The sequence below is a fragment of the Gymnoscopelus braueri genome (genome assembly GCF_963280865.1).
Source record: "Gymnoscopelus braueri genome assembly, chromosome: 3".
Taxonomy (NCBI): Eukaryota; Metazoa; Chordata; class Actinopteri; order Myctophiformes; family Myctophidae; genus Gymnoscopelus; species Gymnoscopelus braueri.
This window is the reverse complement of record NC_137612.1, coordinates 30,596,191-30,610,706: the sequence shown is the minus strand read 5'-3', so window position 1 is coordinate 30,610,706 and position 14,516 is coordinate 30,596,191. Positions and strand designations below refer to the sequence as shown.

The window sequence follows — 14,516 nt, the reverse complement described above, 5'->3', positions numbered from 1 at the left end:
TCACACCTTTTAGTTTATGTACTTTGAGGGGACTGGCTAATTGGACGTGCATGCAAATAAATGTAGCTTTACATTTGTGTAGTGGTTGTAGGCTACTGTATGCGGACGGGAGGTACATCACATTTACACTGACACTGATGTGGCCAAATAAACAACTGTTGGTTTGGGTGGTCAGATGTGTAAAACTGCTTGGATGCATTTACACCTGGACTTGAGGCCTTTTGCTCTATCCAGCTCCAGTCTGATCTTGCAGGATGCATGTTAATGCAAGTTGTACTTGCATTAAAATGTGTCCTCTGATCGCCATAGGTGCAAGTGACCTGGTGGACATTTATGTCTGAATGTATAGCCATATCCCTTCCCTTCAGTTCTGTGAGCCTATACACATAGGGGCTGACAGAAATTGCTTTTTGGGTTGTTTCTGTACCCCCTGCTCTCCCAGCTTTCCTAGTAATACCCCTTTTTAAAGAACTACACATACCTCTTTCCCCTCCTTCAGTCCAGTTCTGTTCTTGTAAAAACAATATGGGAGATACTGTATAATTTGCACTGTTATGAATTATTTTGTTTTCTACCTGTATGTATTTTTTATGCCATGTACTTCAGAACGGATAAAGTTTGACTCTTTGACGGTAAACTTATCGGCTAACTCTCTTCTGACTTACTGTATTCTTACAAGCTATGGTGGAGTGTTTTCGAACTAGCACAGTACATTTATAACTACAACTATTGTACATTTTGTGACTGAACTCACACTAATAAAAGGTGACATTCAGTTGAGCTGTGAAGCAAAGGAAGCACACATTGAGTTTTAATGACCGTGTGATACTTGGCTTGTCTTATTACTTTGTAGAGGTTTTAAGCATTTTTTTTAAGGTTATTTCTGAGGCACTTTTGCTTCATCCTCATGATTAATCATGAACTGTATGATTATGATCATACAGTTGCAGTAGAGGAGAAAGAATGTGTAGAAAGGTGATGGTGTGTGACAGACTTTGAACCAGATTTAAACCTGTGATAATGAAGTATATGTCACTTTTGTTGCTATAGTACAGACATACATATTGTTTGTAACCAGCAGGTCCTGACATCTGTTTTATCAGATGTCAAAGCAGCACAAAAATGACATTTGTCGCTCTGTGAAAATAACTGATTTGATGTGTTTTTCACTTGGAAATCAGTTATTATTACAGTTTACTGCAATACTGTAGTTGTCTTTGTGTTGTTTTGCTCAATTCATGTCAACGAATCATACATTTTAGTAACCACTGAAATAATGCTATAAAGGTGTCTTTTCTTTTAACCTTGGGCAACTCTTTTGTGATACAGCAACTGAATAAAGTCACTGTTAATGACATAGTAGAAAGGTGAGAAATGCACAGAAATATTGTGAGTGTTGGTTTAGTGTAACAATGGTTAGGTCCACTATCAATTACATTACTATTACATTTAACATTCAGGATCTTGCTGTGTTGTGACTGAGTAATCACATTTTTCAGCGATTGGCAAACAAATGAATGAGCAGTGAACAGCGAGCATCTTCATTTACATTTTTGTTTGGCCACACACAGCTATTTTGTTATATGGTTAAAACATAAATTGGTAAGGTTTTCAAAATGTGAGAGACCTAAAATATTTGATCTTCTGTTATCCATGTGGAAACACTTGTGAGCAATTAAACATTTTATTGAAACTCACGATTTGGTCTCATGACCTTTGAGTGTGACAGTCTCAATAACGGGAGAGCCATAGCTGACCACCACTGGGAACTCTAAACTAATTAGGAGAAAGAAGAACTATTATCCACCTACAACAAAATACATAGAAGTGTATTGTAATAGTGCAATATTTAAAGTTTGGTTGTTTGACTGAATAGTACAATGCAAGAGGACCGTCCCATTTTATCGTCAAAGACCATATGAGCAACTCTCAGGAGTACTATTTCCCTATCACATATTAAATCCTGCCTTGTCCTTTGACATACCTAGCCGGGCCTCAGTTCAGCAGAATTGCCCTAAAAGATTTACATAATCATATACATATCCACAATTACACTGTATATTATTCAAAGGTCTTGGTAAGTATGTTGCTACTACAACCAGAAGAGGGCGATATAGATTTTTCATTGAGATGATCTTCAAGGGCCTGGGCCAAGCAAGTGGCTTTTTGTCCTGTTCTTTTCTCACTTTGTGAATTCTGAGCTCCCTCCTCTCTCCTCTTTCTAGTTCTTTAACACTCTCAGACACACAAAAGGGCAGCTCATGAAAGACTGAATGACCCAGACTGAATGAACAAGCCTGCAAGCTTGCGCAGTCTACTGCCTAACCAGGCAGTGGGAGAAAATGACAAAATCCTTTGAGACAGAAGGCTTCGCTGGGCAGTGACACAGAAAAGGTGCTTTTCAAATGGTTCGAACTTCAAACGATTTTCCCACCAAAGATTTTTCTTTCTTTTTACTTAATCTTTAATTACATGTTTGTTTTATCGTCTCTTGAAAGACCCCCATCATATGTTGGTTTTCCTCGCCTTAGCAGTGTCAAGCTTTCAGCCAGTCCCATCAATGAAAGCACTATTTGTTTAGGACTGAAAGAATGAACCCCCTAGTGTTTACTTGTGGGCTTTATTGATGATTCCCATGTCTAGACCAAAATCAACTGCTCTCAGTGAGGAAGTGCCCCTGCAGTCCATCTCTGGTCCGGACACTGACTGCGCAAGGGAGCCAGCTGTCAGAGGTTCCACAACCACCCGCCGACGAGTCCTCTGCTTCGGTTCCACCACCCGCTGTCTTATTGACAGAACTGTGGCTGCCATACTGGACTGCTTCTGTGTTCTGGAGTCACTGGAAGAGGAAGAATCTAGAACCTCTGGCCCCTCTGGGATTAAAGCCCAGTAGTCTCTGCAGGGTTCCAGTCAGAGGCCCACAGAGAATAGGACTTGTAGTCCTTAGTTTGTTAGCATTTCTCACTTGTGAAAGCTAGTCGCTGGGATGTTGTCTTGGGAATGGTTGGCACTACTTGATGGAAGTGTGTGATTTTTAGTCTATATTTCCTGGGCCTGCTGGTACCATTGAAGTCAAAACCTCATCCAATAATTGAAGAGCCTGGACACATGTACAAAACATACAGAACACACAATCAGGCACGCACAGTTATACATGTCTTGTTTTTATCTTGTTTTACATTAGCTGTAGTTGTTTTTTTCTTTGTGAATGCCAATTTGGAAGAACTTTCAATTTCAGCATAGCACTTTCAATTGTGAATGTTGTAGCTGCATCCGTTTGCAGTGAGGTTTGTGCGCTGTGTACTGTATGTAAACAACTCAAGGCCAGGCTCATCACTGTTGTTTAGCAGCTTTGCAATAAAGCAGTTGTCTGTACTCTGTAGAAGTGAGAACATGCTGTGATTAATCTGAACAATGAGTCTATTCTATCTTTCAGTTGGCATCAAGAGCACAGAGATATTTTAAGTATAGTATACTGCAATTTCTTCAGCTTTAAGGCAAAGCAAGGCAAGCACATTTCAAAGGCAATTCAAAGTTGAGGCATAATTTTTTAAGAGAAAGAACAGACGACATAGAATAATGTTTTCTTCAGCCACCACATGTGGAAATTAACATGATGTACAGTTTTTTGGTTTTCAAAACACATGTTCCTGGAACAAATATTTGGGGTCCCAGGCCCCAGGATTTCACAAACCACTCTGAACGGAAGTATTCCCCAAAAGCAGTATATTGTGTTACAAAGATGTTTTAGTGTCCCCCTGAACACTGGACTCTGGACTGTATACATACCCCAAACATATTGGGGTTACAAAGCCTTTTTTACTCTTTCTGTGCACACTTTTCTTCCTATAATACTCCATCAGAATAAATAATGTATAACTTAAAATTCCCCATGTTGTGGTGTTGATTATTAACCCTTGCCACGCAAAAAAAGTGGAGTCCTAGGGTTCCCAGGAAGGCAACAATCCAATGCAAAACAGATGAGGAGGGACACACCACTGTACAATGCAAAAAAGTGTTTTAATGCCTTAATATATGTATACCTTTACAATTTTGTCTAGTAACATGAATACAAAAATGGCTTAAAACATGCAGACTACTTGGGCATGTCCTGTAAAATATAGAGGAGGGGCGGTTCACATCACGAACGCTCGAGTACAGGCAGGTGTGGTAAGAGTATGGTCTGTTACACTCAACCAAGTTCAAATTAACCCAAAGCCAATCAAAAGGGGTGGGGGGATTGCCTATAGAGAATGTGTGTGAGTCAATGCAATGTGAAATACTAATCATTGGTAAATATACACGTACATACATCCAAATGTACATACCAGGTCTGGAGACAGTATCAAAGTTAAGAACTGGGTCTTTCAAAGGTGAGTTTAGTGGAGGTTGGAGGGCCAGAAGACCATATTAGATTGTTATTCAACTGCACTGCTGATCATTTTGTGGCATCCATCATTTTACAGTAGTCAACAGTATTTGTCAATGCTTGCATATTAGCACACCTAAATCTAACACCCATTATTAATTGGATTAGCTGCAACTGCGTTGCTTACATCAGGTCAGCATCTGCTGTGTTTGGACCCTTCTATAGTTTTTAACCTAAACAATCTACAAAATCGATCTAGAGTTTTATTCCCCTTTAATGTCATCCAAACAAGAGTTGTAATGGATGAGTTGCTTTTACTGGTGTATATTTGTGTATCATATCTGCATGAATTATTATGTTTATAATGGCATGTATACAAAATAAGAAATGGCCTAAAATGGACTCTTGTGGCACACACACAATATCAACATATGACAGCATATTGGTTGAACTGTCCAGGGCCAGGAATCAAAACAATGCCTTAGACATAATTTAACATTTTGTGCCACTTTGGAATCCTACTTTATAGATTAGCCCTCTTGAACAATTAATTATAACACATGCCATGTTTAATTCCAAAATTGAAATGATAAAAAACTAGAAAAAGTGCTCCTCGGAGCACAGGTCTCCGCCAGGTCAGGTAGATTATTGTGGCCTCCTGGTGGCGCTATAATAGGCCAATGTGAAAAGGGTGCCATTTCTTATTAGGCCTTGCACGACAATCGGACACTGCATTCATGATTTGAGGCATTTTGTTCCAAAAATGTGGTTTGCTAAATTAGACCTGCTGGTGGCGCTATAACAAGTCAAGTCAAGTCAAGTCACCTTTATTTATATAGCACATTTAAAAACAACAGAAGTTGACCCAAAGTGCTTTACAATCACAATAGTATAACCTAATAAAAATACAGCATAGTTAAAGAAACATAAAGCAATACCTAAACAAAAAACACCAAAGATAGGAGAACATAAAAGAAATACAAAAAAGGTGGAAAAATACATTCAATGGCCATAAGTTAAGAATGCCCTCAGACTGAGCTGAAGGCAATGGAGAAGAGGTGGGTTTTTAGGGTGGATTTAAAACTTTCAATGGTGGCCAATGTGAAAAGGGTGGCATTTCTTCCTGGGCCAAGTGGGAATCTCTGTGGAAAATGTCACGGAAATCGGATGCTGCGTTCATGATTTGAGGCATTTTGTTCAAAATGAACCAATCCTGCAAACTTTGGAAGCCAATCTTAACCAATCAGGATGGAATATGGTAAATCGGACAGATCCGTGATGATCACATGACTATAGAGATACTGTCTACCGATTTGCGTGTTTTTTGGACAAAATCTGTAGGAGTCATATCCAAAAATGTGTTTTGCAAAAGTCGGCCTCATGGTGGCGCTATGACAGCCTGATCTGAAAAATGTGGGGCAGAGGTTCTGCTGTGGCATCCAGGGAGTGTGTGTGTGCAGTTTCACAGCGACCGGGCCAACGGTGGCGGAGATTAGCTGGTCGCAGACAGGACGGACACACACACACGGACGGACGGACGGACGGACGGACGGGGGGAAAAACATACTCTCTCGCCATGCCTTTCGGCCTGGCGGAGACAATGAACAAAGCAAGGTATGATCATTGCAATATTGTACAACTTTAGTCAGTGCACTTATACAGCAAAAAAAATAGGCCAGGCTAGAGGAAAATAATCCTAAATAGGTTGGATCAACAATGCCTCTCTGGCTAGAATACATTTCCCATTGTTGCTAAGTTTTAACATGTTAACCCACTTAAAGGAGTACTTCACACTTTAAAAACTCCCAATTAAGGATTTCTACTTCTTGTGATGAGAAAAACAAGTAGTCTAGTCAAGACTCAAAACCAAGAGCATTAATTAATCCTCATTTTGTTCCCTTTTTTCTTACACCACCATTACGTGTGAATTCATGCGCAACAAGTGTAGTGCATGAAAGCATGAGGGTGGGAGGGCGGCGAATGGCTGGCGGCGTCTTGAGTTTCAGGCCCACACAGAACAACCGAAGCCCACCCTCCCCTCTCTCAGACTCTCCATCGTCGGGGAAACCAAGAGGAACTGTGAGCTTTTGGGAGAGAGCAGTGGGGTTGTTTTGGTCAGTGTGTGATGTGCACTCCTCCTCCGCTGCTTCTACCCTCCCCTTCTTTCTTCTCTCTCTTCAGTCACTGCTAAGGACATTGATTGTGGGGGTAACTTGGCAACTGTCTTGGGGGAGGGGGGCTTGGCGACTGAATGCAGTGACGGGGCTCCGGCTTGGGTAGAAGAGAGGGGGGACATGGGAACAAAGCTGGCCTTATTGGCGCTGCTGTCCCCCTCTGCTTCTTTCTTTGCGCAGCACCAGGCACAACTAAGTGGGAGGACAAATATTTCAGCTCAGAGAGCAGGGACACTGCTTAGAGCGCTTCCATGATGCTCTGTAGAATCCACACCATTCCTGTGTGTGTGCGTGCATGTGCATGAGTGTGTGAGAATGTGTGTGTGGGTGTCCATGGGCAGCTGTGGTGGTCCCCATTGAGTTGTAATGACTTGCTTGTGCATTCAGAGATGCATGTTTTCCATCAACCATGATTTATCTAACAAACCAAGAAGCAAGACTGATATTTTGACTGTTTATTAGCTAAAACTGGATACAAAGCATCACTGGTCCTTATTAAACTTGTATATTTATGCTATGCACCTACATAGACTACATGTTACATCATAACATATTCTCAACATATTCAATGGGAAATTTTCTTTCGTATGTGCCTTGTACACATACAAACATTTCAACAACAAACAAAAACAAAACATGACAAATTTTCTCTGGGAATGTGGTTAATTCACATGATTGATTCACGTGTTAGTTTTTGTCACATGTAAAGAGCAAGCATGTGTCTTTATTTATATGAAACATTTCGTGATTTCAGCGTCAGTGTTTCACATGACATCTGACCTTATATGTGACCACCTTAATTTTCACATTTAAGAAAATTAAATCGACATGAAAATCTTGTGACTATAAGGCTTTTACTTGATGAGAGATTTCACATTTGTCACATGTAAAACAATAGATTTCACATGTGACTTTTTGTAAGGAAAACCATAAAATGCTATAAAACCAACAAGGTCGTATACTGTAGCTGCAAACTGCTTTATGATATTTCAGCGAGTTCAGATAAATATCTGACACCATGGACTGTATTTAATAAAACATTGAATATTTGATATAAAAATTATAAAGAATGCACAGCAAGTGTGTTAATTTAATTCTGAGAGTAAATGGACCCTTACTGGTCCATTTTGTTTCATTTCTACACTCTCAGAGTTAAATGAACACTGACTGTTGCAGTATGGGAATGCAAAATGAGCAGGGATAGCATAGGGGTAGCATAGGGGTGAAAAGTGAGGGACAATTCTAAGTGCCCTGCACTTAGTAGGGGCCCTCACATCATGGTTCATCATGTTGTTTAGTATGTAATATAGAGGATCCAGTTTGATATGTTTCCACATGGATACAAATAACTGATTTCTATGTGAGTACCAAGGACTGATTTCTATTTGTGTACCAAGAACTGGGCAATGAAACAATGTGCTATATCAGATGACAGGAAATACATGGCACATTTTGTAAATCATGACGGAGAAGGAGTTGAGGAATCCTGAAAATACTCGAGAGCAGAAGCGAAGAATTCTTTGACTGTTCACCATGGCAGCTTATACATTGTGTGTTCATGGCGGCTGGGGAAACTCAAAGGCCAATTGTTGTTCTGAGTGACTCTTTCGCCGTGACCTTCAGCCGCTGAATACCAAGTCAAGGAACCTTAACACCAAGTATAAACAACTCAATGGTGGGTGTTATGACAAGGATTGACAGTTACCATTGAATGGCATTCTTTTCATTCCAGATAATTCCAAGACAGAGTTCAAGAGGTTAGCGACAGGACCTAGCTCCCAGGCAGAGTCATCATGCTTTTCATTGGTTAATTCCCACTAAAGAATATAAAAAGACTACACCGGAAGTTAGAAAACACACCAGGACTTCAGAGAATAACTCACAGCTAAAATAACATTATTTTTTGTCTTACTCAAACAGTTACAAAGACTAGTGAAACCGTTTGCACTGAGTTCATTCAGCTTGCTTTTGCCAGCATGTAGCAACAGCAAGAAACCAGACAGGTCATAAACACCAGTCTGTCAGTCTGTGGCCACCAGTCTCTGCAACTTAATGAATCTATTGTGGCCTCCTAGAAAAAAGATTTCAGGATCTGATGAGTTTCTGCTGTTATGATGACTCCACGCCTCCAGTTCATTTAGACTGGAACAATGAAGGCATTGGGAGTTTTGCTGCTGGCTCCTGGCTGTAGCAGAGAGACCTCAACAGGGAGTTCCAATTGCCACTACAGAGGAAGTGTCTTTCGCCTTGTCGTAGAAGATCGCTGGCGTCGTCCCTGAGATGATTTTGAGTTTCTCTTCCTTGCAGGAAGAGGGAGAGAGCGAGGGTGGGGAGAGGGATACGGGAGAGGAGAGAGCGGAAGGAGAGGCGGATGTAGCGGTTGCTGTGGTGGAGGCTGAGGAAGATGAAGACGATGCGCCATCCGGGAGACACTCCTCGCAGCAGCAGCAACAGCAGTCCATGAACGCCTGGCCGAGTGAGCGACACAGACACAGCAGCAACACTGGTGTAGATGAGCTGCGCACGAACAATAAAAACTGACCAATCAGAGCCAGGAGAGCCTCAGTGGATGTGGAGACGGGGATGGAGATGTAAGCCAGGGCGATGTTCCAGGCATTCTCCGGCAGGTTACAAACAGCGTAAATGACAGCCAGCGCCATCACTGTGGAACTGAGCCGCTGCTCCCGCCTCGCTTGCTGCTTCTTTTTAGGGGAGGAGGAAGAGGAGGAAGTGGAGGAGGAAGAGGAGGAAGTTCGTCCTCCTGCTACCTTGACGCTACTTGCTTTCTGCAGAGTCTCTTGGGCGATGACGTGTCGTGTCACTAAGTTGCAGGCTAACGTGAAGAGTAGCGGCAGACAGAAGTAGCAGCCAAAGCACCACCACATGCGTGCCTCGTGGTATGTCAGCACCAGAGAATACACTGTCTCTGGCAGATCCAAAGAGGGCTGGCGCACACACATATCCACTAACAGGCCACCTGTTTGGGCTCCAAAGCTAGCAACCGGTGAACTCCCTGGTTGTGTGGACTGGTAGCTGATGGGAGTAAGAGGAGAACTGCCATCTTGAGTGATCATTGAGGTGCTCACAACTTCCTGAGTGAGTTGCCAGAGTAATAACTCAGGGGCAGCCAGGACCATGGAGCCGATCCAGATGACAGAGAGCTTGGCCAGGATGGACTGGCATGGCTCAACTCTGGGTGTTTGGAGCAACCCTGGGGTGGTTGCAGTATGGAAACGATCTATACTCAGGGCACACAGGCTGAAGGTGGCAACACCCAAGGAGGTCACCTGGTAAAGGAACAAGGGGTGGGGGTTAATAGTATCAATACAATAATAACCACATTTTTCAATACGTTATACTGCTTCTGCTAGCATAATCCTAATCCTAATCCTGCCTAAGGATTTGAAGTAGGATGGAAATATGAAAAAGTGGTAGTGATGATAGGAGAGAAGGAATAATGAAGAGGACAGGACGAGGACAGTCAGAGCAGGAAAATTAGGATAGGGATAGGACTGTAATGAAGTAAAGAAGGAGGGTACAAAAGCAGAGAGACAGAATAATTGTACATGAATTCATCCAAATATTTTCAACAGTACACAAGGCAAACAATTGCTGCCAAGGAATAACTATAAATATACCTCATGGTTACAAATAAGCGACTTCAGGCTCCTGTAGCACTAAGTCTTGACAAAAAGAGCATAGTCTATCTTTATAGTGCCATCTGACCCTCTCCCTCCTCCTTCAGTGCGTGCTTAATGACCTCAATTAGTTGAACCCACGCTTCTAAACAATTAACCGTCCTTCATTAGCATACAAATAGGTTAACTAACCAAACACAGACAGGGCTGGCAGCCAGGCCTGTTTTAAAGGCCTGGCCTATATAGGTTGTGCCTTGGTGCAGACAGTTTAATTATAAACAATCCACACTCACCTAGTGAGTAAGTTGAAACATGGGCAAATAGGGAGCATGTATAAATGTAGAACATTTTTATTTATTTGTAAACTTTTACTTGATGTCATGATACATCAACCTGTTACCCCCCCCTCCTCTCTGCTTTATATGTATATGTATATATATTTATATGTAGGTTATATGTATGTGTGTGTGTGTTAGCCTATATTTATTTACATTTTGTATTATTTGTTCTAATTCCACTGGACCATCCCAGTGTTTTGTATTTGTTGATGACATGTATTTTTGTGTAAATTTTTTATGCTAAGTTGATGAATTGAATACATAGGACCACAATGGAAACAAGTCCTTTTGACTTTTTTGTGTTATCGTTTTGGCCTCAATGTCTGACTGTACCTTATTAGACAGAAATGTAAACAGCATGTGGGATGTTTACATTTCTGACTAATAAAGTATTCAGTCAATCAATCAATCAATCAATCAATCAATCAATCAATCAATCAATCAATCAATCAATCAATCAATCTCACCTCCATGTAGGGTACGATACGACAGGACAGGTCCCCCAGTAGGCGTTTGGAGGTGAGCTCATTGAAGATGACCACAGGCAGACAGAAGAACAGCACCAGGAAATCCCAGAACGCCAGGCTGGCCAGGATGCTGTTCCACGCGCTCTTCAGGTAGTAATTATGCCACACGATGCACATCAGTGCCAGGTTCCCCACGATGCCGACCGCGAAGAGGATGAGGGCGAGCAGCATCACTGCGTAAGCCCCGTACGAGCTGTCGGTCACAGGGTACAGTGGGTTCTGTACGAACACCGTGCCTTTGTCCGAGTAGTTCCCATGGAAGAAGACTCCGGAGACTGAACCTGAGCAGTGTTTCCAGATTTAGAGAGAGAAATAAGCAACCAAGTCTATGAAAACAAGCCCAAAAGAAGCGAGCCCATGGCCCTTTAAACATATACATTGGCTATTTGAAAATAGCCGCTCTACAAGCTCACAACGCGTCGCATCGTAGATCTGCTATTTTCAAAAGAATCTTGAAGAAAATTTGAAAAAATGTGGAATATTAAATGAATTCTGATATAATCAGTAGCAACATGTTTTTTGTTGTTGTAATTTGTCTATTACGAAATGTAAAATGAAAAAAGCTACAACAGTAAACAGTAGACTTATAGACCATCTTGAGAGGACAGGTTTGCATGTGGATGAGCAAAACGGCTTTAGAAAGGGAAGAGCATGTATTGATCACATATATGTAGTCTCTACTATTACACATGCAAGAATTAAGCAGAATAAATCTACCTTTGCTTGTTTTATCGATTTTAATTGTTTGATTGGATTACTAGATATTTTCTACAGTATAGGTTGTTAAAATCTGGTGTCAATGGAAAATGTTATGATGCAATCAAGTCTCTTTACCAAGCACCTGTTGCCTGTGTTCAGATTAATGAATATAGAACTGGATGGTTCCCTCAACAATTTGGGGTGAAGCAAGGAGACATTTTGTCTCCAACATTGTTCTCGATTTATGTGAATGAGTTAATAAAACAATTCAAGCTTCTGGCTTGGGAATTACAGTTGACGATCAAAGTGTAGGCATATTGTTATATTATGTGGATGAAATAGTCTAGACTAGCTGAACATGAGAGCGATCTGCAGTTAATGCTGAATATTGCTGCAGAATGCTGCTGGAAATGGAGATTGGAGGCAAAGCAGGACAAAACCCAAATATCACACTTCAGACAAAAATCACTACATAGAAGTTCAGCTGTGTTTAATTTTGGGTCAATAAGATTGTCATATACCGACCAGTAGTATCTTAGATTGACATTGGATGAGCACATGACATTTAATGATGCTGTTAGTGTCCTAGCTCAGTCAGCGGGCAGGGCACTGGGCTCTGTCATGAACAAAGTTAAACAATGTGGTCATTTAGGATTCAATACCTACACACTACTCTACGAATTAGGTGTATGTCCGGTGTCTAACTATGCTTCTGGTGTTTGGGGTTTCCGGGGAATATACAAGTTGTAACACTGTGCATCATAGAGCTATTAGATCATTTTTGGGAGTCCAGACATTGACTCCAGAGTTGGCAATTAATGGGGATATGGGATGGGAACCTCCAAGCATCACACACAAATTTGAAATGGTTCGGCTATGGAATAGGCTTGTGAAGATGTCTGACCAGAGACTCACAAAAAAGGATTTCTAACTGGAATTTTACATTTTGGTCACCCCTGGACAAATGAATTGAGATCTTTATTTTATTCTATTTTTTCTTATTTTTTTTAAATAAGTTACTATGTGACGTTCATGAAATTAGAAGTATAATGTTTTTCCAGGTATAAGATAAATGGTGTAGTGATATGGTATAAACCTAAGTTGCAAACTTATTGTCTCATAAAGGACAGGTACACTGTAGAACCTTATGTGAAGTATAATTTAAGCAAAAGACTTTAATCTCTCTGTGCATTATGGTCAGGAACATTACCATTACCTCTGGGGACTGGCAGGTTTAATGCCACTCCAGAGGAAGAGAGGGGAAATTGAAAATGAGGTTCACTTTTTGTTTTATTGCCCTAAATATGATGATATAAGAGAGGTATTTGTTAGTAAAATGTCTTTTTTTAGGTGGTTTCATTGAGTTAGATGATTATGAAAAACTTGAGATATGTTTTGTTAAAGGAGCTTTTTCTGTGGCAGATTTGATTTCTCAAGCTTGGGAGAGAAGACAGAACACAATTCTGAGATGTAGGCTAATTGAATGTATTAATATGTGAATATACTGTAAACATGCTGTAAGCGTAAAATGGTGTCATTTTATTTTGGGCACTTTGTATGCAGGACACGAAAATAAAATGATCTATCCATCTATAATAAGCAGACATGGCAACACTGAACCTGAGATGCCCCGGTGCCTGTGTGCGCTCTTCGGCGTGGTGAAGTAACCGTCCGGGTCGTAAGGTGGAGGTCTGGGATGTCGGTGACTGTTCGGAGTATGTTGGTCCCGTTTCTTTGAGCTCCCATCATTCGCTCCGCGTGGGATCCTTCTTCTTAGGTCACCCGAGACTGAGAGGTGCCCAACTTGCTCCTCCGGAGCTCCAGGGGAATCAGTCCCCCAGGTCCCCGGGCCCAGTGCGCCTGCAGCCCGCACAGACTCTGTCTGCGAGGCGCTCCTCTGGTCCCTCGAGGCTGCACCATGGACACCAGGCTGCTGCACATGACGGGGTTCCGTCGCTCTCAGGAAAAGAAACAGCAAAGCCAAAACTGGAACCATAATTGTAGCCTCTATACTGTTAAGATGTAATATCGCCTATTATTTTAAAGAAATAAGTGTAGTAGAATAATGGAAGAAGTGTGTAGGAGTAGGAGGGATTCATCTGTAGCCTGGCTGCTGGTGGGACACTGGACACTATAAACTCAACAGAGCATCTTCTACTCTATGGGTTCTGGTGTAGAACTTTTGAATCTGCCTCAAACTGGAATGAATGTGCATTAGCTATTCAGTGATTCTTTCCTGCTGGGGGAAAGATCCGATATATATTGAGGAGAATAGCGCCACTTGGTGGTTGTTTTGAGAAAAACATGTACCAAGATGGCATCGTATTTGATTTGCTTTAGTTTTAGTCCTAGTCTTATGTCGTCCGTTCTCAAACTGTTGCACAAGCTCGCTTGTATATCTGCTATTTTTGAATAGCCAACGTATAAAATATGGATAAAGGGGTCCTTGAGGGGGCACCAGGGGGTCCCGGACTCCACTTTGAGAACCATTGGACAGACAGAAACAGAATGCACGGACGCCTGTAAACAACACAGTGGTCACTGGTTCTGCTGGACTAGGAGACGTCCAAGAGGAGCAGCTAGAGAATGGCAGGTGCAGAGAAAACATCAATTAAGCTAAAGCGCCTAGCTTGTTGCTACTTGACATTGTTACAATGATAAATAAATTGTGCTCTTTCTTGTCTTCTCTGTAAAGGTGGAGAAGAGCAGGACAACCCCAGCTCATTCTCAGAGAAATGGCCAGGTATGGTAATACACTTTCTTGGAACAAG

At 41.5% G+C, this 14,516-nt stretch overlaps 1 protein-coding gene across 1 annotated transcript; it reads right to left on the bottom strand.

Moving 5' to 3' along the window:
* Nucleotides 1-7,201: 7,201 nt before the first annotated feature.
* On the bottom strand, nucleotides 7,202-13,741 carry gpr37l1a (G protein-coupled receptor 37 like 1a; the record flags this gene model as incomplete). The annotated part of the gene is made up of 3 exons (XM_080423914.1): nucleotides 7,202-9,830; nucleotides 10,987-11,327; nucleotides 13,366-13,741. The coding sequence occupies 3 exons, from the start codon at nucleotides 13,739-13,741 to the stop codon at nucleotides 8,745-8,747; spliced, it is 1,803 nt and encodes a 600-aa protein (XP_080280040.1). The 3' UTR covers nucleotides 7,202-8,744.
* Nucleotides 13,742-14,516: the final 775 nt, after the last annotated feature.